Raw genomic sequence first — 24,959 nt, forward strand, 5'->3', positions numbered from 1 at the left:
CTTTCTGAATTACAAAGTAAATAATAATATACTTGTCTATGATGGCCTCAAAACTTATTTGGTGCATGGATTAGGCCAAAAGGCGTTACTCGCCACTCATATAGTCTCTCTTTTGCCCTCAAAGTCTATCTTTTGTTCAGCTCCCAGTCTCATTCTAATTTGATGACAACCGCTCGAATAAAATTTTGAGAAGATGCTCAGCCGACTAACATGCCGTGCATGTGATCAGTTCTCGATATTGAATCCATTATATGTCCTTTTTCAATATTTGTTTGCTTGCCAGAGCTTTTGGATTCAAATTAGTCTTTCACTGTTTATTTTGCTTTATCTGACCCTTACAGGCTGTGTTAATTAAAGTTGGTCAACTGTTTCTTTAGATAATGTTTATTTGATATCGATATCCTATATTACCGAATACTTAATACTCATATTCTTGTAGTATTAAATCCTTTGTTTGCAAACAACTTTCATTTGACGTGATCTATCGATGATCCTCATAATCTTCTTTCGTCCTCTGACTGAAACCTGCAGCAGCAGACATAACTCCTGAGTCATACAAACTCCCCTAAAAAATTAACACTCCTAGAAAATTCCCGGGGATATTGTCTGCTTCTGTCCATCTGACATCCTCAAAGCTGCTCTCTTGTTTCCTTTCTGAGGTTTCCAGACATGTATATTCTTGCTAATTCCTCAGTCCTTGCGTCAGCTGTGCTCTTATTTTGTTTGAGACGCCATGTTCAGGTCTCCAATCTTCCATTCTATCACCCGCTTCTCATCTAAAAGTTCTACCTCGAGGAGGAACACGCAAGAGCCAGAATTATGATGCTTCTCATTCCACTCAAAGAGGCTCTTGTACTGATAGTATTGTTGGTGGACTCATGGAGTCTAGCAGGCAATGCATCGTCCCCCTCTCTTTCTCTTTTCTGTTTGCATTCTCTTGGCCTCTCAAACAATTCCTTGCCATCTCCCTTATTCTCTTGGTTGGAACCTTTTCTCCAGATTGTTATGACCTTCTGGATCCCAATGGAAACATCACGGTTACATTTGACATCCATCAGTGGACGGAGGATGGTTACATGGTGAGAGGATAATCCAACCCATTAGATTCCCACAGCAAACTGATCATATCCACATAAGAATTTTCTCCATCATCAGATTTCTTGGTAATCTTTGTTGCAGGCAAGAGTGACCATCCAAAAGTACTACCAATACCGGCAGGTTGAGATGCCTGGCTGGAGTCTAGGATGGGCATGGGCTCAAGAAGAGGTTATCTGGTCCATGGCTGGTGCTCTTGCCACCCAGCAAGGCAACTGCTCCAGATTTAAATTCCGTATCCCTCACTGCTGCAAGAGAGATCCTGTCGTCATTGATCTCACGCCGGACGCGGCGCCTGAGAACCGGACAGCTGACTGCTGCCGCAACGGCATTCTCTCCGCTTGGGCCATCGACCAGCCGACTTCCTTCTCATCTTTTGACATAGTTGTAGGTGGCTTTGATGCAAAGGCGACGCCCCGGAAGCCCCAGAACCTCACACTCCTGGCACCGCGCCTGGGCTACACTTGTGGTCCGATGGAGGAGGATACTCCTACAGTGGTCGCAGTCGTCGGAGGGAGAAGAGAAGAGCAGGTTTTCAGTAAGACTTCTAGACAGAAGATTGCCCACAATTCATATGGAATGTTTCTTTCTGATTGCCTTTGATCTACTTAGTTTCTTGTGAAGGACACAGCACTCTTGAAGGACTAATGGAGAAACTCTACGTGGTTGGCAGGGACATGGAAATCGGCATGCACCTACTCTACCTTTGTGGCGAACGAGGCACCGGCTTGTTGCGTCTCGCTGTCGGCATTCTACAACTCTAGAATCACGCCCTGCTCGGTCTGCAGCTGCGGCTGCCAGGCGACGGGCAACGAAAGACCACTATGTGTTGGGTCTGTTCATTTTTGTTTGTTTGTTTGTTTGTTTGTTTCTAGTGATAGTTCATCGTTTAATCTGTCGATTTCATTACTGTTGCTGCAATGAATCAATTTAATCATGACAGGCAAAGAATGAATTGAACTTGTTAGAACCCAGCATCCTTTGAGCATGCAACAATGTTCCTTAGAAAAATTTTGCTAACAAGTTCAGCAAAGCTAAGATGCATGGTTCTCCATCTTTTAGAGATCATTGCAATAACTTTGATTCCTCTTGGTTGATGCACTTCGTACTCGATCTCTGGTGCAGAGGCAGCGAGATGAAACGATTGCCAGGAGACAATCCAAGCCATGTTAACTCGGTGGGCTGCACTGATCACATGTGTCCAGTCCGAGTTCATTGGCATGTGAAATCTAACTACAGAGATTACTGGAGGGTGAAGGTGACGGTGTCGAACTACCACTTTGCTTACAATTTCTCTGACTGGAACTTGGTAATTCAGCACCCCAATTTTGGCCAGCCTGCTGTGTCTTACAGCTTCAACTCTACCAGACTTGCTACTGTGGGGAACATGGGTACTCCTTGTCTATTTAACTCTGATTTCTTTGCAAACTAGACATGTAATAGGGGAATCTAAGGCTGCAAAGTATTTGCTGATTTTGTTGGTGCTTCATTCTCAGGAGGACCAGATCCAGTGCTCTCTGCATGCTTAAAGAGAGTACAAGATAAGTAGAACAAATAGAACAAATACAGCACCAACAAATCGAACTCCACGTAGCATTGATTCCAAATTTGCAGTGCATTTTAAGAGTCACAAAGTACCTAGGTGTTTTGGATTTTTTTTCAGCCTGCAGTGCTGCCTTAGCAAATTCTTTTTGGCTCTATAATTTTGTAATCTTTGCTTTATGCTTCTCTTCTATCTTTTCTTGCTTCTGATTCTAGCAATTACTGTCATCATGGCATTGCCATTCTGTAGCACAATCTAAGTTACAGCCCTGTGGTTGCACCCCTCCTCCATTTGGAGGAGATACTTTGTTCCAACCTTTGAAGATGTTTCCCAAGTTTAGGGAATTGCAGTTTCTATCAAGTGCAGTGCATTTTTGTTTTCAGCCTTCAAAACTGTACTATTAATGGACAAGAAAAGCTCTTCGATTATAATCACCAACTTTCTAGGAAAAAACTGATTCCTACCAATAAATAAATAAATAAATAACATGAGCTTAAATGATGCAGATGAGGCAGCCATTTTTTGGGGTATAGAGTACTACAACAAGGAGCTTCTGCAGGCCGGTGACAAGGAACCTGGATCGGTCATGACGGAGATGGTTATGCACAAGGATCCTGAGTCATTCACACTGAGGAATGGCTGGGCTTTCCCTCGAAAAGTCTACTTTAATGGAGAAATCTGTGAAATGCCTATGCCAGATGACTTTCCAGGACTACCAAACAAAAGTTCCAGTCCCTCAAATACTTGCTATCTTATCTCCATTCTATGCTCCTTGCTTCTTCTCTTCCACTAGAAATTTTAAATCTTGCTTGGTAATTATTAAAAGAACTGCATTTTTGTATGCCCTAAACAGTGTTAACCTACACTAAACATATTTATGTTTGCATGCACGCGTGCAATAATATGCCATCTATGTACTGTTAGCCTTTTATCAATTTGAATATGAAGTTAGTTTTTTCAACCATTTAAGTTTCACTGGTCATATAGCTTAATGTGTCGATTCTAACATTTGTCTTGTTCTTATTTCTGGGAAACATGAAATAAAAAATTTCCAGGCAGGGATCTTTCTGACTTTTCATTGAAACAAGTAAAAATTAGCTTTAAATTTCAGTATCTTCATGTTTGATGCCTAGAGAAGAAAAAAAATGATAATTCTTACAATCAATTTGCCAAATGATTTTGCAAATAGAGGCACTAAGAAAAGCCTTAATATCTGGACCAATACATTTGGAATTACAAAATTAGGCAGCAATAGGTTGGAACTTAGATATGTGAAATCCTTTGGTGAGCCCTCTCTTAACATTCCATTTGACATTCAGTTGCCTAATATAGTGACATAGTTAGTTGAGATGCATGTAATTTAGTACTACATAGTTAATAATTTTTCTGATTTTTTCTTTTTAAGCACACTAATTATATACATATGTGCATATTTTGATACACACATCTACAGGCACAATGAGATTTTAAAGAGAGAAGCTCATGAAGGCATGCAAATAAAAAGACCTCAACAGAAAAGTTTCTGTTTCTTATATACAGAAAGAAATGCAAGGAAGATAAGGGCATTAGTTTTCCAAAACTATCTGTATCTGTAATCATCACATAATAAAGTTTTCTATGCCAACAAATTAGTTTCCAACCCAAAGACAAAGTTCATAGTCCCAAAATCTCTATTCACTCTTTTTAATGTAGTATCAGTATATCAGTATATAAACAATCTTGTCTTTTCTCTCACAAAATATAAAATAAAAAACTGTCATGTTGTAAGGTCCAAGAAACCTTCATTTTCAACACATCGCCTTAATTATGCCCCATATATAACACATTTTGACTGGCTGTTTTAAAATTTGATTTTTAGTGGTTATTAATTTTCGACTGGCTGAAATTTCATGCCTTTCGATTATATTACAAGTTCGAGCACTTTCTTGATCAAAGCTTTAGGGATTTTCTAAATCCATCAAGACCCTGAGTGTGCAAATTTTCTTTTTTTTATTTCTTTTTCTTTTTTTCCCTATGTGAGTTAGGTGTCCACTTCTCTTAAGATTTTTTTCACTCTTTTTAGTGGCAAGAAATTCTAATAGAGGCACATCCTGTTATGTATAATTAGAGTGCTTTTTTTTGTGTGTGCTTTGGTCATGTTGCAACTTTAAAAAGGATAATTCAGTAATAAAAGAATCCAACTACAAAATGAGTTTTCCATCAGTGCATTCTTTTTCCTTGATCAGTCCATGTATTTTACTTGAAAGGTTGAGATTCAAAATACTAGCTGGTCACAACCGATTGTCTTCTTGTGATACCAGTGGACTTGGTAAAATTTCTGGGTTTGACATAAATATAAAGAATATGAGGGTTTATATGGAGGGGATTCAGATCCAACTTGTTTGGGAATCCTTTTATCTTTAGGACTCTTTCTAGAGAAAGGGACTCTTTATATAAATAGAATAGTTTTTTTTGATTTAGGAATCCAACTTGTAGGTACAGTACCATTTCTACATTGGATCTGTGGCACTTTAGGGAGCAATGTTCTTTGATTTGGTGGCACAGTGGGAGATGAGAGGGAAATGGTAGGCTGGTGTCATGTTCATGTGGGATGCGCCGCATTCATGGAAGTTGGATCTGGCTTGATCATGCTCTTTGGTAAGAAATTATGAACCAGACACTTTGCAAAGATGCCAAGTCATGCTTCAATTCTAGTCATGGCTTGTAACTGATCTAAACTTCGACATTAGTCAGCTCAAACAAATGAGTTAGACTCAAGAAGCTTAAGAGTCCATTCTCAATTTGGTTAATTTGCATGGCTCATGAGGCAAGCTCAAATAGCTTTAGATGAGATCATTTGAGTCAAGGCATATATACATCCTCAGGCTAAAGGATGGAAATAGACATTGCATGTGCCTGCTAGAGCAATGATACTTGCATCTTGTTGGTTATGAATGATACATGAACCCTCTGTGATGAAGTGTGATGGTCATGGACCTGATCTAGAAATGCAAGTTTTTGAGAGTCTGAAAGCCATCAAGGTATAGTATAGGTTTTGAGTTCAAGAATAAGGTGGCGAGGGATTAGGCTTTCCATAGACCTTAGTTCCATAGATAATGCAAAAAACCACCACTTTGGCCTGCAATAGAATTTCAACCTTAGGCAAAATTATTCGATTCCAAATCTTGGCTCAACCTAGCGCATGTCTGGTCCAATAATTTTCATGCTAGGCTAGCTTAAAATATTGTAACTAAGCTTGGGGCTAACAGCGGGTATGCCAAGTGAATTCAAAACCATAGGACTTTGATTACTCTCACTATCTTATCATGCTAAAAGAATGAGAGCTATGTTGTTTGAAGATACTTCATTCATATCACTTGACTTTATCTTGGAACCTATTCTCAAGAGTATAGATGTTGAAGCTATGCGATCGACTCAAAAAAAATAAGGTGTCGGCTAGAAATATGATGGAAATGAAATATAAACATTTTGAGAGATTAGATGGAAACTGAATGATACATAAACCCTCTGTGATGAAGTGTGATGGTCATGGACCTGATCTAGAAATGCAAGTTTTTGAGAGTCTAAAAGCCATCAAGGTATAGTATAGGTTTTGAGTATAAGAATAAGGTGGCGAGGGATTAGGCATTCCATAGACCCTAGTTCCATAGATAATGCAAAAACCTACCACTTTGGCTTGCAATGAAATTTCAACCTTAGGCAAAATTGTTTGATTCCAGATCTTGGCTCAACCTAGCACGTCTGGTCCAATAATTTCCGTGCTAGGCTAGCTTAAAATATTGTAACGAAACTCGGGGCTAACCGCAGGTTTGCTAAGTGAATTCAAAACCATAGAACTTTGATTACTCTCACTATCTTATCATGCTAAAAGCATGAGAGCTATGTTGCTTAAAGAGACTTCATTCATATTGCCTGACTTTATCTTGGAACCAATTCTCAAAAGTATAGATGTTAAAGCTATGCAATTAACTTGCGATCGACTTGAGAAAAATAAGGTGTCAGCTAGAAATATGATGGAAATGAAATATAAAGATTTTGAGAGATTAGATGGAAATTGAATTCGCCTGAATCATGTGCACCATCGTTTCGTTCGACCATGTCTCCCGGTTGAGCATGTGGGAACTGAATTCCTCCATGTTTTGTAGGTTTACAAGCAACCACCTATTTCCACTACTGGCCGCCACCTTGGCATCGTGGAAGGAACTATGATGTATGAGACAAGATGGTGGATGGAACAACAAAGTGAGAGTACTACAGTTCGATTCGCCACCCTCTGATTTTCAGACACTCGATTCCTCATCAAAACATTGAGAGGGTAGAGAAGGGGCAGAACCATACAAAACCTCTCTTTTCACTGGTATTGGAGGTCGAACTTCGTCATCTCCTACTCCATTGTCGAAGAAGGTAGTACCAGGTTCGCCGCTGGCAAAAAATAGCTCGAAAGCATCCTCCAACCTCCACTTGGTCGTCTGCAGATACTTGATGGCGTCGGAGGAGAAGCCTGTGGTAATCTCTAGGAAAGAAGAAATAAAAACTTCCTTCTCTCTCGAGCTCGAAAAGTCTTCCATGGGATGATCAAGTCTCGTTTTTCTGATTCTAACTCTACCGGATGCTTGGTATGTGTAGATATATATAAGTATTTTAGAAACTGTTATTCCTTATTTGAGTCAACTTTTATATGTTATAGGAGACGAACTTCTTCGGTGTTCCTACTTTAAGTCAATTCCTAATTCTAAGCAGATTCAAAACAGCAATTTCTAAAGAAATTCGGAATTGGACCTGCAGCGGGTAGGGTTGGATCGGGATTGGCTACCCCACTTCAAATAGGTATCTGCATTGGGTCAAAAGGAAGAAGTCTAATTGATTTCTCTTTGAATTGGACAGAATTGGGCTTAATCCATATTTGAATTGGATGTAATAGAGCAGTTTAATTGATTCATATCTGCATGCGATATTTCTACTTCGATTCAGCTTATATATTTAATTTGTATATGGGAGGTGACCTTTTTGGAATCCTAATATAACTCGACTTCTAGTAATAGCAATTCCTATCTTCATTTGGCATGTCCTTTCAACCTGTGGTTTTTTTTTCTGTTTTACGTTACATCAGTACCCATTTTGGGTTACATCAGTGATGTGATTAATTATTATTTATTTAGAAGATGAAGTTTGAATAAATGACTCTAGGACAAAATTAGTACCATACTCGAATCAATCTTGGCAAATTGTCAAATAATGTAATGAGAGCTTATTATTAGAGAATACAGCTACACTTTAGAAGCTCTCCAATTGTTGCAAGTCTCTTCTAGATTAGATACTTCAACTTATTTTAGAAAATATGTTTTAAAGTAAGATCTATTTTCCTACCAAACCCTGAAGAAAGAAAAAAAATAGGGAGAAAACTTTATATTGGTGCCAGAAACTATATCTATTAAAAAAGATAAAAAAAGAAATTAGGAAATTAAAACGTAGAAAGATTCCAATGGAAAGAGCATCCAAAATTAATCATTCCATTTCTATAACTAACTTTAATGAAACAAAGATTTTGTTTAGATATGGTATGTATAGTTCTTTGAATAGGTCGAGGTCGATCTGTTTGATAGTTGTACCAACTAACGAAACACATCACAAAATATAATGTATCATACTTTTTGCATAAATAATTATTATTAATGATATATTTATAATTATGATGAGGCTATTTTTGTATTTTAAACTTGTGATATTTAGGTCTTACGCCATCTTTTTATACAAATTGATTAAGCTTTTTAAAAGTTCATGCAAAAGGGAAATACTATTATTCTACAGTTAAGAAAATAATTATTAATGTAATTTATAAAAATTAAAAAAAAGCTGAATATGTTTACAATAAAAAATAAAATGATTCAAAAAATGTAATTTTTTGAGAATAAATTTACAATAAAATATATTTCAGGGCTAGATAAATATAAGTAAAAGATAAAAAAGGTTTTTGACAACCCAAACGAGCATAGTATTCCCTCCGCAATCCAATCACGTTTTTCCAAGTTTAACACTAAGTAACGATCAAACTAGTTTTCTTACCTAATTTTGACTATGCGAGACAGCCATAGAAACCCTCTCCCCGAGTCTCCGTTTCTTCGGCCGTTACCTTCTTCTTCTCAGCGACCAAAAACCGAACACCTCGAGGCCGATCTCGATCTCCTCCAGTGTCGCCTCCACGCCGAAATCGAATGGATTTTCCCAATGGGGGCCTCTTCCTCCTAAGGCTTCTCCTCCTTTTCGGCGCCTTGGCGGATCCGGCGGCGGCCATCCGGTTCCCCGAGCGGATCCCGGAATCTGGCGGCCGGCAGCTGACCCAGCCCCTCAGGGTCGCCGTCTTCGCCCTCGGGAGCTTCTGGCGGTCGGAGGCCACCTTCGGATGCCTCCCCGGCGTCATCCGGACCTCCGTTGGGTATGCTGGTGGGACGAAGACCAATCCAGGGTATCCGAATCTGGGGGACCACGCCGAGTGCGTCACGGTCGGATTGATTCCGTTCTCAATTGCATGAATTTGGTGATTTTTTGTTTATTTTTTTCTCAATTAAGTTGTCAAAATTCGATATTTGGTTCGAGGGTATTGAGAACAAGGTTAGGTGGTTGATGATACTTGTTCCTACGGGTTGTTTTTTCTGTATCGATGATATTAACTATGCTAATTTATAAAATGATGCTAGTTTAGATGTCGATTCTAGTAAGGAATTGGAAACTTTCATGAAAAATGTTATTTTTATTTGAGAAAGCAGTAACGGAACCTTCAATGAATCCTAACAAAGCCTTGATTATGTTTCTCATTTTCCTTTTTTTGCTGATTTGGAATTTAAATTTAGCTTGTTATGCTGGTATAGGGGTCATTTCCATGTAATGATTGGTGTTCTTTATGTTTCTTCCATGATTCATCGGCATATTTAAGAAAGTAAGAATGATTTTTCCACTTTAAGTTGAGGTGTAACCATAGTCTTTTCTTTTGCTTCGCTACTTTGACGTAATACTTCATTTTATCTTGTGCAACTTGACTGAGTACTTTCCTTTCAGTTCTGTGAATTTGTCCAGACGATCTGAGTGTCTTTTGACATATGACAAGACTTGTTATTTAATCAATTAGAAGACCATCTATTGCCAGTGTTTGCTGTGCTCATCAGATAAATACAATCTTTTATTTGACCTTGTGAAATTTCTTTTAGCTTGCTTTCTTACAATTCATCACTTGGGTGTCGGAGGCCTGAGAATTGGTAAATTCTTGATTGAAAATTTATTAATAAATATTAAAATTTATTAATAAAAGTTAATGTTTACCAACCTATAATGTGCTTAAGTAAATCTGTGAATTGGATTCCTTCCAGTTTTAGCATAAATTGGAAGAACCTAGTTGGTGAGTAAGCATAGTACAGGAGTGTATGCTTATAGTGACACTAGAGATCAATAATTATTCTTTTGGTATCTCCTAGGATCAGAAATGGATTTCTCCCCCTGATGAGTTACCTTTCTTTAGCTTAGACAGCACCTCATTTTAACATTGGTTAGATTTAAGAAATAAAACATCTTCAAAGTTTGCAATGTTTTGTTACTGATAATCAACCTGACATGGATGCTCTAGGAACAGTGTCAAGTTCCTAACTGTCACAAGTTAAAGCTATGTCACCTATGGGAGCAAAAACAAAAAGCATATATGGTTAATCTTGATAATCAGATGGCTGCCACTGCCATCATCATTCAAGCTTTTCATATCTGATGTGGTCAACTGTGGGTCATGGCTCTAGGTTGAGAAGGTTCTAAGAAAGGCTTTAGCAGATCTTAACAAGTGATTTTCAACCTAATGCTTATTGTCTTAAGAATTGGTCTTGAGCCTAACCTTAGGAAAGAAAAGAGTTTGTCATGGCTCTATGAGACCAATTGGCAAAACAAGAAGATATATCCTATAAACTCATGGAACTAGGCAGCAACTCTTTGAAATCACCCTAGAATTGCAAATAATTTAGAAAAAAGGGAAAATAAGAAAGTTCAATATTAAAAACTACATGTATCTCCAAGGGACAAGTTATAAGTTGAAGAGTCCAAAAAAAAAAAACAAGAAGAGGAAGTAGAAAAGAAAAGGTTTCAATGATGATCACATGTTCCTCCCTTTAGTAGGGCTGCAAACAATCCTTGCCACCGATGAGCAGGATCAGCTTGTGTGGGCTCGGTTCAGCAAGGAAACAAGCTGAATTCAAACAGATGTCATAACAGCAGAGCTTGAACACTTCCTCTTAAGCTCCTTTCAAGCTTAATCTGATCTCAAGCACCTCTTTTATATAACTAGCAAATGCAAGCAACCTGCTACTTGGCTTAGCTCAGCTTGTTTGCTCCCCTTCTCTTTAACACCTTTTTCTTTTTTTTTCTCCCAAAAGAAATTTCCTTTCAGATGATACACTTTAAATGTCTTAGCAATACTTCTGTGGCCTTCCTACCACACTATCAATTAACAAAGAGAGTGTACGGATACGGAGGAAGTATCGATGTTTATATTTATCAACCAATTAAAGGATTTACTTGCAGTTCTGATATGTACATTTTATTTTGTAAAATATAAATTCATATTCATCTTCCCAACCTGGTGGTAAGGAATAACTCTTAATACGATTAACTTATGAGGTGCTTAGGAAATACCAATTTCTTCCTTCATTACTTAATTCAAGTTTTAAGATTTTAAAGCAAGATGCTACATTAATATCTTTTTTACAATAAGCACAAGGCTGATAACTACACCTATCTTTAGATCATCTTTACCATGTAGTCCAATGAAAGCAAATTTAAATCCATTCCTTGCTCCAAGAAAATATCTGTGCAGGAACATGTCATCCTGATTAACAGTATGCACTTCTCTGGATCTCCAGTATTCTTAAAGATCTATACACGGACAGCAATAGAATTATATTGCTAATCTAATTGTTGCATGCAAATTTTTTAACTAAAGTGATGTATAATTGGGAAAAGGGATAATCCTAATTTGCTTCTTGATAGCCTTAAAGGATAAGTTTATTGCAGTTATTCTATCAAGTACTCTTAGTTTCATCACTAATATAGCTTAATATTTAATCTACAATGGGTTTCTTCTATATATTTTCTCAACTTTCTAAAAGCTAAAAGTTGTCTATTATTGACAAAATACATAGTCTTCATTGCAATTTTAAATAAACTAATCCACAATAATCTGGTTACACAAAAGAAACAATGATTGCGACTGGGATTGCTATTACTCCAAAATTTACCTCTACTTCTTACTCACATATTAGTCTTTTTTTTCTATGTAAATTAGCTTCCACCACTCTCTCGGTATGTGTTAAATCTAATCTGGAAGTCAAAATTGCAAGAAGGTTAGGATATCCATTCTGTTAGAATATATGTTCAAGAGTAAACATAAACATTATCATGCAATAGATCCTAGCTTGTCTGAACATGGATGGTAGCGAATCAGCGCAAATTCCTAGCAGGTACTCCATTGTTGACTGCCATGTTAAGGCTACCATCCATGTTATTCCATTGTTGACTATTGTTATTCCTAAATTTAAGAAATTTAGGTACTCCATTTTGACTATTGTTATACCATGTTAAGGCTAACTCATACGACATCAAATTTAAGTAAAAAATAAAGGAATAATGCGCACAACTCTAAAACCAGTTGTTCAAGTTTAAAATGAAATTTCGGTATCTTAACATTTAGACTATTTGCCCTATTAATATCATTATAAGTTCTTCTTTCTAAAATGTCAGATTGGGTTGAGCACTATGAGAATAATTGGGTTGAGCACTATGAGAATAATTGGATTGACGTGGATACCTACAAGCTGTTGACAACTTATGCTATTTATTTATCAACAACATTCAGCAGTAGTCTTGGTGGTGATGCACATAATGAAGCTTTAGTTTACCCCTTTTTTACTGGGATGAATTAAAAACGAGCTCCTTCCAGCTAATTGCTTTGTTTATTATTCACATCCCAAACCATGAGAATATTGCAAATGGTGAAACTCTTTTATGCTTTATTGTATTACTAGGTGCTCAATTTCTCTTGCTAAATGTTAATATTATGTTCCCATACTTGCATTCATTTGTTGACTTCGCTAAGGTCTAGGTAGAACTCTTAATTTGGTATTCCAGCATAGTTTATATAAGGATATGGGATTCATTTTACTTTTCGAAACAAAATGATTCCCAAGTTCCTTATGATATATGTGTGTACACACACCTGTCAGGCTTTCAATTTCTTATGTTGCACATGTTGTGAAGTAGTACTTATTTCTTATCCTCTTTTGGTAAAATTATGCAGGTTGAATATGATCCCAAAGTGATTCAATTCAAGCAGCTTTTGGATGTCTTCTGGGCTAGTCATGATCCTAGGCAGGTCTTTGGCCAAGGACCAGATGTAGGTAACCAGTATAGGTAATTGAACTCTTAAAGAAAAAGAAATCTCAAACTACTGATAATGTTTGACATTTTAAACAGGAAAAAATAATAGAGCTTTTCAAATATTGAAATATTAGTTTGAACCTATAGCAGCCGCTGAAATGATGCTTATAGCTGATCACTCCTTAATCTGGATTATCTATTCGATTAATCACACTTTTCAAAGGTTGATCAAAAACATTGCAAAAGTTGGAAAATTCTAATCAATTAAAAGATGAAGTGATTTTTAATAATGAAAAACCTGCATATTCCATAGCGTTCAGTTCTAGGCTTAAGTGTACAGGGGGTTGTGCAGATATCCATACATAGGATAGATGTAGATTTCGATGTTTATATAACCTCTGATATATCCTTGATGTTTGAAAATCATGTGACCGAACTTTTTAAAAATTTGCATCCCTCTTAAACAAGGACTTTCCTCACTCTGCAGATCAATTATATTCACAAATGGAACCCTAGAGGCTAGGTTAGCTACTGCAAGCAAAGAAAGGGAACAAACCAAGAGTCGGAGCAGTATTGTGACTACACAAATCCAACAAATAGGAACATTCTATCCTGCTGAATTTGAACACCAGGTATTTGCCTTTTAGCTTTAGTTTTTGGATATTTGATGCATTCTTATTTATCGCTCAAAGGGATAGTGCTGTAGTTGGTGTACAATTGATTGTAACCTCCTGTCAGTTTTGTGGAAGACAGAAAGTTCAGTTGCAAACAAGAATTAATTGATAAATGTAATTCCTTTGTTTCTTTTAATAGACCAAAAGAGTGCAGTTGCTAAGTTTTTAATACAATTTGTTACATATCCATATAAGTTAGAAGCAACTTGGAACTTGCCAGATAAGATTTGGATATAAATGATTCAGGTATCCTGCCAGGAACAGCTCGTCATGTATTTGGTTGAGTCGCCTTTAACTTTTTCTTTTCTAAAAGAACATATTTTGAAGTTTGAACTAACAAACAACAAAGGCAAGCTTTTTCTTACATCTTCATTTGTGGTTTTTGCTTGTTTCATGTGGCAAAGGAACCATGCTTGGGAGTTATATTGTGCCTAAACTAGATTAACTCAAACATTTCATGTTTTTTTAAATGTCACATGACTTTGGTATTTCTCTGTGCCCAAGATATTGACAGAACCAGGATGGTCTTGGCACTAGCCAATTTAGTAAGAATAAAATGAAAGTAGTGGGTACAGATATTCTCTTCTGCAGAGTTTTCATTATTTTTCTTGCTATTAAGCATTCCTTTATCTCTGGTGTCCCACCCAAAGTGATTATATACGCCTATCATTTTCTGATAGCTGAGTGGAAGTTATAGTTGAGATAACTAGCTCAGAAAAGGCATCCTAAAAAATGGATTAGGAGGGAAAGGTAATTATATATTCTTAATTGACGAAAGTAATTATATTTCCTTTTTCACAAAATTATATCTGGTAAATACATGATTTGAACTGATCGTACTAAATTAAATATAAGGGAGTAAATCGAGTGACACCAAGAATTTAATAATTTGGGGTGCCAAAGGTGGAGTCAAAGTCATCGAGTTCAGTGTGGAGTATGGAAAAAGCACCTAAGTTTGATCTTGTTTGTTTCATTGGTTGAGATCACTTCTCATGTTTAATCTAGAGAGGTCTTCCAGACATTGGGTTTTCTATAAGTTATCATTTTGTTGGAATTAGGAAAGATCATAGGAGACTAGGCTTGATATCAAGTCTGAGCATGAAAAGCAATCCGGCTTGCTGAATGCTTGGAAGGATAGACCAGGCTTTTGAAAGAAAAATTCAATATCGAGAAGATTAGATTGGTTCTTTGGAACATGGAAAGAAATAGTATAGATCTTAAGATAATCTGATATGCATTTTATGGTCTGAGAAGTATATAAGCGGAGAGGAGTAGAAAGAAGGAATTTGGACGACAACTGTAGGAGCAATTTGACGTCCACTTGAAAGCAGCAATTCTTTAGCCCTTCAACATTAACAATTCACTATAAGTTTTCTATTTAGTGTTCACAACAACCGTAAAAGCTCATACAAACCATCATATGTATTCTAAAATGTGACTATTGTTATATGCTAATGTGCAGCAAAGACCCAGACAGGTACGGTAGCTTAGAGGGTCAGAAATGAGAGGAGGCCTAAAATAACATGGATAAAAGATGTGAGGAAGGATTTGAGATCTAGTGCTGAAAAAGGACCTTATTCCTAATGAGAGTGAATATGAAGAAGGATTTAATAATGTCAACTGAGACAATTGGTTTGTAGAGGTCATGACTTTTACAAAAAACTGAGCTGATCATCCACCTAACATGTTTTCTCCTGGGTAACATTTCACCACTTTTGTTGCTTATTCACCCTGATACAGACCATATAATGACATACATATTAGTTCTGAACCAAACTGGTTGAGGATCCGGTGATTATAAGCTTTTGACAACTTGAATGACATGATGTGTTGGATATTGATCATACATGAACTGCCGTCCATTACTGGAGATGGTTAAAATTGATACAAACATTTAGATTATCTGTACTCTGTTGTACAGACCTATTATGCAGCTGTTTCAATTCTTGATTGAATGGCTTTCCGTGAAGAAACAGTTCAACTTATGATGAGGCATCTCCTGCATGTGCCATATGATGCTTCATAATGCGGATCAATGTGCATTCATCACATTTATGTGAAAGTTTCTCATCATTTCAATAGGTTTCTCATCAATCATGTGAATGGCTTTTGCCAAGCCTTGACAATGAGATATATTGCCTTTCAGACTTCGATGCTGCCATATTTTTCACCAGCAAACCTCAGGGCCAGAAGAAAGGTTCCCTGATGTGCGATAGGCATCTAATTTATAGTCATAATTATTGCAAACATATTGACTTTATTGACAACAGATCTTGTCAAATCTCGTTAAAATGTAACAAGTTCAGATGCTCATGATGTTCCTTGCTTCTAACTTTCCTGCTTAAACCAAAACACTTCCGTCAGTCTGCATAGACACCGAATCCTACTAAAACCTCTTTACAATGACTGTAGTTTATATGTTCTGCAGAAATTTGAGCTGAAGCGTAACCGATTTCTCCTGCAATTGATTGGAAGCATGCCAGAAGAGGAACTTATGACATCAAGCCTAGCTGCAAAGTTGAATGGCTATGCTGCTGAGCTTTGCCCTCCAAGAATCCAAAAGAAGATTGATGCCAAGATTGATGAGATACTAAAAAATGGTTGGCCTATATTAAGGGAGGTTTAGATGTGTTGGGGCAAGGGAGCTTTGGTGTGATGAATCTTGTCACATTAGTGTCTAAAGTCTTGTAGCAAACAGCCATTAGCTTGTAGCAGGGTGAGGGTGGAAATTGGTGTTGCGTGGTGTATGTTTAGATGGTTTTGGGTGCTGATGATGCTGACATCTCCTTCCTTTGTTTTGTATCTATTGTTTATTTGCAACATTCTCTCTCGAGTGTAATGAAGCTGCTTCAGATTTGTTTCTGGCTGAGTGAATTGGGAAATAACCAGACAACATCGATAATCTCCAGAGGACCAGAGCCGTCATGCTTTGCCGCAAAATTCCCTGATTGGCTTCCAATCTGATTGGAACCATGTGATCTCTTGTTGAGACTTCATCTGTCACATAACCTTCTTATCAAAGCTAGCTAAATGAAAGTATAATGGCAGGTTTCTTGCTTTTTCTTGTTAAATTAGCCAATGTCTTAAAGAGTAAGACTTTGGAAACCTGCTGAGATTTCTAATGAAAGGTGATTGACCGTAAATGTGCGTTATAGATAGTTTGAGTGGTGTTTGGCGATTGCATCTTGTGAAAGAGGATAACACCATCCACTTGAGAGAAGGGTTTTATGGTATCACCGGAGTCACAAATTAAGAAAACATAGTTATTATTGCAGTTAGATGATGCGTGTGATAATGAAAAGGCATAAAAGTTCAACTTCCAATTCTAGCCTTTCCTCTCCAAAAAGAAAGATTATGGCTCCGTTTGGGAAGCTTTTGAAAGGTATTTTTTGGTCTTCCTAAAAGTACTTTTCGATAAAAAAAGAATGTTTGTTAAAAATTTCGAAAAACTGTTTTAGCTTTTTCAGAAAGCTAAAAACAACTTTTTGAAAGAAACTCCATTTTAGAGCTTTCCAAAAAAGCACTTTTAGGCCTCGTCGGAAAGCTATTTTTTTACCAAAATATCCGTGATAAAAAATAACAATCATATAAAATATCCCTTTATAATTCTAAAAAATTAATTTACAATAATAATTATAATATTTTATGCCTTTATTATTGTATTATACTATAAATATAATATCATATTATATTATATCATAATACATTAATATATTATGTTAAATAATTTAATATTATGTTATATTATAAAAATAATTATAATATTTAATTAATTTAATTAATATGTTATATTAATTTAATTATTAATTTGTATTAATAATTATAATATTTTATACCTTTATTATTATATTATACTATAAATATAATATAATATAATATTATATTATATTACATTGATATATTATGTTAAATAATTTAATATTAAATTATTATGCTATAGTATACAATATTATAGTACTATATTATAATAATATTATGTTACATTATATTAATATTATAATATATCATATATTTTTGTATTAATACATATTATATTTTATTATACTCTGTTGTATAATACTATGCAATGTTCTTTATGGTCATTTTGTCATACCAAAATATTTTCTTAGTTTGTTTACCAAACACATGTTAAAATGCTACGGTGCTTTAGAAATATAATTACCAAACAATAAATATTTTTTTATAAAAACTCTACTTCAAAAAACTCTACTTCTAAAAACCTTACTGCCAACAGCTCCCCCAAACAGGATCTATGTGATTGGAAGAGTTCAGTTACTCGCAGGGTGCCCAAAATTTATATATGTCTAAGTTAAAGGCTGCGGACAGTCCCCGTAACCTGATAAGTAACACAACCATCAAAAAATAAGCTGGTTTGGTTGCAGACAAAATGCAATTCTTTATCAGCTCAATTTTAGGCATGGTCATACCAATCCTGGATAACTTTATATTCAGCCGGATAATTAGAGGATAAATAATAGTGAATTCAATTTTAGGAATAAAGAATCAAGTAGAATTCAATAATGAATCTTAACTCTTATAGGATCCCACAGGGAAAAATTGCGCACAAACTCTGAACTTAATGATCTATGATGTTTATAATATAGATGATATCTAAATTTGCATTAAAAAATACTAACTTAATTCATTCCAACAAAAGAAGTCAATGCAATACTAGAATCCATGATCACTCGGCAGATCAACCTGATGTATCTTGGCTTGGTTATTCACTTAAGTGAAGTTTTGCTGTGGGTGATCTCTGTCAGGATTCTATTGATGAAATTTTGCGCATTCAAGAACCAAAAAACTTCGATGCAGTCATCATTCAAGCCTGCTTTGAGTGTCAATTACAGAAGACCTTGATGGAACCAATTTGCCATTCGAACCAGCCTCAAGCAAAGCCATTGGTGGGAGTGTCGTAAGTAAATCCAGATTTAGCATCACAAAATCTTTACTGGGGCCGACTTCTCCCAGAGCTTATGAAATTTCCAGCACCATAAATATGTAAAGCTCATGAAAATATGTCAGAATAAGGGGAGAAGGTGCACTGGCAATAGTAAGAAAGGAACTACAAATATTGGCTCCATAACAGAGACACTTAAAATTGTCATCTTTCTTTTTTATTTTTTTCAAATTCACATATACCAACTCCTCTTTTATCAGAACAGGATAAATGTCAACCATCCTCCTTGCAGTTTTCTTGGGAAAGAAAGGAGGAACAAGTAAAGCATGATGCTGCAACAAATCAAAGTAAACACTCAAATCATGTCCTTGTGAATCAAGAAACAAAGATATGTATTTCCAATTCAACGGTGTCCTTTTGCCTCCGCTTTTTTATGAGATTTTGCCTTTGCCTGGAAAAAGGAAGAAACATGTTATTGCTCACTACAGTTGTTTATAGGTGCGAGATCATGTACTTATGATGTGAGTATTTTAACAGTCTAATATGAACAAGATACCTTGGTGAAAATGCCATATTTCCACGAAGAATGCTATGGAGGTAAACAAGTTGTTTGTGGCTAAATTACCTTGGAGTGGAATAAACTAACAATTAGAGCTATGGAAAAATGAAAGAATGACTATTTTAATATGCCTTTGGGAAGTAAAAATGGTGACAAGGTGACCATGTTTTGTGAAACATTCAAGCTTTCCTAATATCAAGCAGTGAAACACCAATTGTAAGGTCACCAAACACCAATAGTAAAGTCAAGATTAGACTGAAAGGTGTGCAGTGTCTCCACCCCACTACAATAACATATTGAATGGCTATAATGTTCCCTGACCAGTGGTAGATTGCATGACAAGCCATACAAGCCAATAATTCAAGGTGTAACACTTTCAAAGAAGGGAAAATAAAAATCCATGTTGCAGATCCACGGTAACACACCGACAAAAAAAAAAAAAAACTTTTTGAAACAGTGTCTATGAGAAATGACTACCATATTCTACATACAAACTAAATATGTCTGACTCCTTCAACCAAACAATATATCCAAAATCATCATGAAGAGCATCAAATTGCTATGAACATTAATAGTCAAAATAAAGAAAAGTGAAAACAGAGTTGCTGTTGTTAAGCAGTAATTGAGTTCTCTCTCTTGTGATAACCTCTATGGGATTATGAATTGGGCACCAATTCGTGCGCAATCTAGTTTCATAAAAATGATGGGTTAGTAAAGAATTTGATATTATATATATATATATATATATAAAGTCCACATCTATATTTTAAACTCTTTCAGATAAAAATTTTACTAAAAAGAAATGCCCATGTCAAATGCTACTCGAATATTCTTCCATGGTTTCATTGTCCAATCCATGAATAAATAAACATTGCTTGTTACCTAAGAAATTTAAATTTACTATTATCAACAAAAGTAATTAAAAAGAAGAAAAGGGCAGGAAAAAAACATGGTTCCTACCAATTACAAGCTCCAATAAAATCATTGTTCTGATATAGGTCAAAAAGTATAACAAATCAAGCCATTCAAAAAGGGAAAGAATAGGGCAGTCCACAACCTTGCTAGATGCCTTTCAATAAAGGGCCTCCCACAATCCTACTAGACAAGTACCTTTAGTTCCTAATGTAGTCCTCTATAATCAGGGCTTAATTTAGGGTTTGAGGGGATCTAAATCTGAAATAAGTTTCAAAGCAAGTTGCAGAAAAAGAACTTACAAGGATAAGTAGGAAGAAAGAAAAGTGGAGAGGGGAATAGAGAAAAACAAATTTTGATAGGAAGAGGAAATATGAGCCAACATGCTCAATAACTCCTTAATGGTAGCCAGCCATAGGGTCGAGACAAGAGAGAGGGGAGGGATCAATGCATACAATCATTTAAGCTTTAAGGGGTTTGTGACGTCCATCTGCCCCATTTCCACTTGTCTCTCCTCTTCTTCGGTTTCCTATTGGTTGGCCCTTTAATAAAGGGCCTATATGCTAATTAATCCTAAGGTCGGACATCTAAGTTAATTTGCCACTTTACTAACTCAGATAAACCCTCCCTCAAAATATTATATTTGATGTTCAATCTCAATCATATATCAAATAAACTCACCAAAATAGCAAAATAATGACTAAAAAACTGCAAATCAAGCTAAATAAGTTGAAAATACAATAAACTCAGCAAATCAAAGCTTCAAAAATCCTATTGCATCAATTCCATATCAGCAAAATATGACAAGAAATGATAATTAACATTATAAGCTTAAAGAAGTGCGAACAAAGAGATGGACTCCACAAAGCCCTCTTTCATAGGTGAGGAGAGATGAATTAGATGAAGAGGATGCAAGAAGGAAAGAAGAAAAATTAAAGAGGAGGAAGCTCAAGAATAGGCAAAGAGACAAAAAGGAAGGAGCTGTTTAGATTAGAGTAAGAAGATGAATTTAAAAGGTATAAAGTTATATTATTTAATTAAAATTATATTATATCCTACATATCCCCATATCTCCATTTTTCCTCTTGCTGAGTCAGACATTTGAATGTGTCCAAATCTGATTCCCATTTCATACAACACTGATTGATTGAACCCTACTAAATAAATAAAGATCACTCTAAAAGCCTCTCTGATGACTTGAAGACTCCACAAAACAATCCTAAAACCAAACAAGGTGCTTCGCAAAATAACTACTATATGACTTCCAAACAAGGTTTGGAAGCACAATGCCGATAGCTTATGCAGGACAGTACGGTACACCTCTATACCATATCAAGACATGATATGCTGCTAGAGGTGAGACATCAACTATACCATGTGTTGGTATTGTGTTTGCATCAAGTCCTATATGGTATGCCCAATACTAGGCTGTTACAGATCAATATCGCAAAACTTGCTCCTGAAGACATTAAGACCCTATTTCCCTATTCAGAAACAAATATCAAACTTCAAAATTAATATATATATGTGTGTGTATGTCATGTTCTAATAAAATTAATACTCTCCATAATACATCTAATTCTTCATTGTTTGAATAACTATGTAAATATACAAACAAAAAAACTCAAATATTTACACTCTTACTCGCTACATCCCCTCCAACTAGAGAGAACTTATCCCCTAGCTCATCAGTGTTTTCACTTTACAGCGTCTCAAACAGGTTAAAGCCCAACGCAATTTGTGATTTCAATCTTATGACACTATGTGATCCTCACAGCCAAGTCTCCATCATGACAAAGAAAAGCACGATCAATGAGTGCTAAGGAAAACACAAGTGATAAGAAATAAATGCATAATAATAAAAAAACAAAAGATGCTTTGAGACCTTATTTACATAATAAGACCAAAAGCAAAGAAGACAAAAGCTTGCATGTTTGAAAAGGAAAGAAGGGGTTGAGCAGCAACATCATTTTGAAGATGGATAAGATAGATATGATGAAGGCAATGATGAGGAAGACAGAAAAAGGAGGGTTTTAATATAGGAGATAAGGAGCTTAATAAGGTGGGGAAAGGAAAGCAAGAAGAGGAAAAGGAAGGAGTGCAAAGGAGCGGGGATTTTGGCCAATAGAACAATTAGTGATTAATTTTCAAATTATAAATTTTGAAACTCCAGGAAGCAATAGATATTAAAAACTTTCAAATCACTAACAACATTCATATGACATGGGGACTCTCCTCTCCAAATCATCCTTTTGCTTTAAAACAAAATCAAAATACATTATTAAATATTTAAATTTTTAGGTAAGACCTGCTATCTTATAATATTCTTCCTCACTGCTGGGTGTCTCTCTCTCTATAATTAGAAAGAGAGTATAGTATTTTTATAAATATGCATAATGACAATTTTAAAAATTGAAAATAATAATTTTTTAGTAAATTATGATATCTTGCTATTAGTCAATTAAAAAAGGTTAAGGATGACTAAGCCAATCATATCATGTGTGACAAAATGCTCGCCAATGTATTATAAAATGATTCCTTTGATACCTATTAGGAAAAAAAAGTTTGCCATGAATACATTATATGTTATTTAAAATATAACAAATGAGAAAAAAATCATTATGATTTCTATGAGACTGACACTCAGCCCTGGACAAATCTGACCATAATTGTCAAAGAGAACTCATTGGGCCAGACCTGCCCAGCTGATACGTACATTATCCGACTAAAACCAAACCTAACACAACCATCAACTGGCATTTCTAGAGAGCACATATCACATTGATTGCTCATGTCAATTTCGTATCAGGTTAAGATCAAGTCTCGACAGAACAACAATCGGACTCTGCCTAGCCTGGCTCAATAGCTCCTTGAAACCCAACCTAGCCCCATCATATGGTTCAGTTTGTTAGCCTTATGAATTAAGTGTACTCCATGACATGGTATTTTGCTTATATAATTATAAAAGTTAAGATTTAATAATTTAGTAACGATACTTCATAAAATAAGGATGCTTTCTTTGTGAAACTTATGAGGTCATATTGATTCGAATTCATGCATGGAATAGCATTTGAGAAACAAGATGTCAATGGAATCTGGAAGATGTACGAGGAAATGCTGGCTTGTGGGCCCGTTGAGAATGTGGATACTTTCAATTTGGTTATTTTTTTGTGAACCTTCTAAACTATTTGTTAATGGCATTATGGGGCAAATAATGCACTGTACAGAATTGATACATAAATTGGCTAATTGACACCTTTTAAGGTTTTGGTGGCTAAGTGTTTCTCACTAAAAGTTGAGAGGATCAAAGTGTATATTTTCTTCATAATTATATGGTCCCCCACGACAATGTATATCAATGAGTCCAAAAACGTGGAATTTTTTTTCCCAATGGATAAGTAACAGTCCTGTGAGTCTATAAGCAAGATGGAGGAAGTTCCTAAAAATAATGTACTATTACTAGGTTTAACTGATCTTGTGTGTATATCTGTACCTAATCGTCATTCTACATCAAAGTTAACCAAAAAAAAGAAAAACAAAGAAATTTGTATGTGAGATGCCAACTCATCATCGCTACCAGCATCAAAAAATTTCAAAAGTAAAAACAATAAATGGACTATTTTACAAGCAACAATATGGTAATAAAATCTGTTTTGTAGTTGCTATCTGATTTATCCTCTATAGAATTCGTGAGTAAGTCATGGTCATCAATATACCATCACTTAACGAGGATGCCTTCAAATGGAAAATTAGAAACAACAAGCACTTCTCATATGACACACATGTTTAAAACAATCTGCAAACACGCAATGAGAACACAATCTTGGCTGAATAATCCAGCATGATGCATATAACAGCAAGAGCAGCAACCATAATTATAAGCACACCAATAAATGACATAAAAAAATCTTAAAAGAATTAGATCAAAGATGTTGGCCTTGATCTAACATAATACAAAAATATGAATCTAATCACATCATTCCAGTCCGAGATCCAGCAGATAACAGGATATTTCTCTCCCGATATCATGCTATAAAAATGGATAACGATTGGCAAATGGATAGAGGATGAAAAGAAAGGTTCCAATCTGATACCTGGAGGTAGGACAGCTTCATGCTCCCGTAGACGATGCCGAAGGTGAACGCCGATGCGCGAGCTACCTATCAAAGTTCGCAATCATAGAGAGAGGGATTCAGAAACGAAACCCGAACAAAGCATGGGAGGGAGGAAGGAGAAAAAGAGAGGGAGAGAGACTGACGAAGGCGAGGGTGCTGACGCCGGAGTAGGGGCCGGGAATCGCCATGGATGAGGGGAGAGAATGGGCAGGGAGAGATCTAGAGACTGATCGGGTGATTATGTGGGAGACGCCAAAACCCTAGTGATGGACGCTGGGACTGCTCTTTTTTTTTTTTTTCCTCTTTCTTCTTCTTGGTTTTTTGGAAAATATTACATAGTAGGGGTGGTACTACCGAAGCCTGCTTAATTGCGGAGTTCTGATCGAATCCGGTTTATTGGTGCTGGTATGATGAAATCAATCCTACTTTAAAAATTTTCCGCCAGGTTCAAATTCGACCTGATTTAGATTGAGATTAGATATAACTTTTTTCGGAAAAACAAGAGGATATTTCATATTTTGGCTAATGCACATAATTTGTATGTTGGTTAAAGGGTGTGGCTAAGAAAGTTATCTAGCTAACCAATCAAACACTACTCAAAAATGAATAAATTTAATAGTTAATAGCTGAAAAGGTTCTCAACTAGATTAGAATTGTTTAAAAAGGTGAAATATTTTTTACCATCAAAAAGTCTCACTCTGTCTTTACTCCTTTTTTTTTTTCACCGTTTCACAATTTTGTTCTACTAACCATAGGA

General features: G+C 35.8%; 2 protein-coding genes and 1 long non-coding RNA gene across 3 annotated transcripts; 2 read left to right on the forward strand and 1 right to left on the reverse strand.

Annotated features, from left to right (window-relative positions):
* Positions 1–368: 368 nt before the first annotated feature.
* Positions 369–2,547, forward strand: LOC148702323 (COBRA-like protein 2). Its single transcript, XM_088705626.2, has 2 exons — positions 369–1,079; positions 1,180–2,547. Exons 1-2 carry the CDS (start codon positions 879–881, stop codon positions 1,696–1,698), a joined length of 720 nt encoding a protein of 239 aa, XP_088561752.2. The 5' UTR covers positions 369–878; the 3' UTR covers positions 1,699–2,547.
* A 6,152-nt stretch (positions 2,548–8,699) lies between these two features.
* LOC103716335 (peptide methionine sulfoxide reductase A5-like) lies at positions 8,700–16,578 on the forward strand. Its single transcript, XM_017845010.5, has 4 exons — positions 8,700–9,138; positions 12,963–13,075; positions 13,530–13,674; positions 16,145–16,578. The coding sequence occupies exons 1-4, from the start codon at positions 8,851–8,853 to the stop codon at positions 16,340–16,342; spliced, it is 744 nt and encodes a 247-aa protein (XP_017700499.3). The 5' UTR covers positions 8,700–8,850; the 3' UTR covers positions 16,343–16,578.
* A 2,155-nt stretch (positions 16,579–18,733) lies between these two features.
* Positions 18,734–24,509, reverse strand: LOC103716334 (uncharacterized). Its single transcript, XR_605506.5, has 3 exons — positions 24,346–24,509; positions 24,182–24,247; positions 18,734–19,067 (listed from the first exon to the last, which is right to left on the reverse strand). It is a non-coding gene; the product is annotated as an uncharacterized LOC103716334 (long non-coding RNA).
* Between the last annotated feature and the right edge of the window lie 450 nt (positions 24,510–24,959).

Source organism: Phoenix dactylifera, chromosome 10 (assembly GCF_051530095.1).
Source record: "Phoenix dactylifera cultivar Ajwa chromosome 10, Ajwa_hap1_PhDact_Kaust_v1.1, whole genome shotgun sequence".
Classification (NCBI taxonomy): Eukaryota; Viridiplantae; Streptophyta; class Magnoliopsida; order Arecales; family Arecaceae; genus Phoenix; species Phoenix dactylifera.

Coding starts and splice junctions, on each gene's coding strand:
- LOC148702323 (XM_088705626.2), top strand. CDS start 879: ATGGAGTCTAGCAGGCAATGCATCGTCCCCCTCTCTTTCTCTTTTCTG. Junction 1,080..1,179: donor GGACGGAGGATGGTTACATG/GTGAGAGGATAA, acceptor TCTTTGTTGCAG/GCAAGAGTGACCATCCAAAA.
- LOC103716335 (XM_017845010.5), top strand. CDS start 8,851: ATGGATTTTCCCAATGGGGGCCTCTTCCTCCTAAGGCTTCTCCTCCTT. Junction 9,139..12,962: donor ACCACGCCGAGTGCGTCACG/GTCGGATTGATT, acceptor AAAATTATGCAG/GTTGAATATGATCCCAAAGT. Junction 13,675..16,144: donor CTGCTGAATTTGAACACCAG/GTATTTGCCTTT, acceptor TATGTTCTGCAG/AAATTTGAGCTGAAGCGTAA.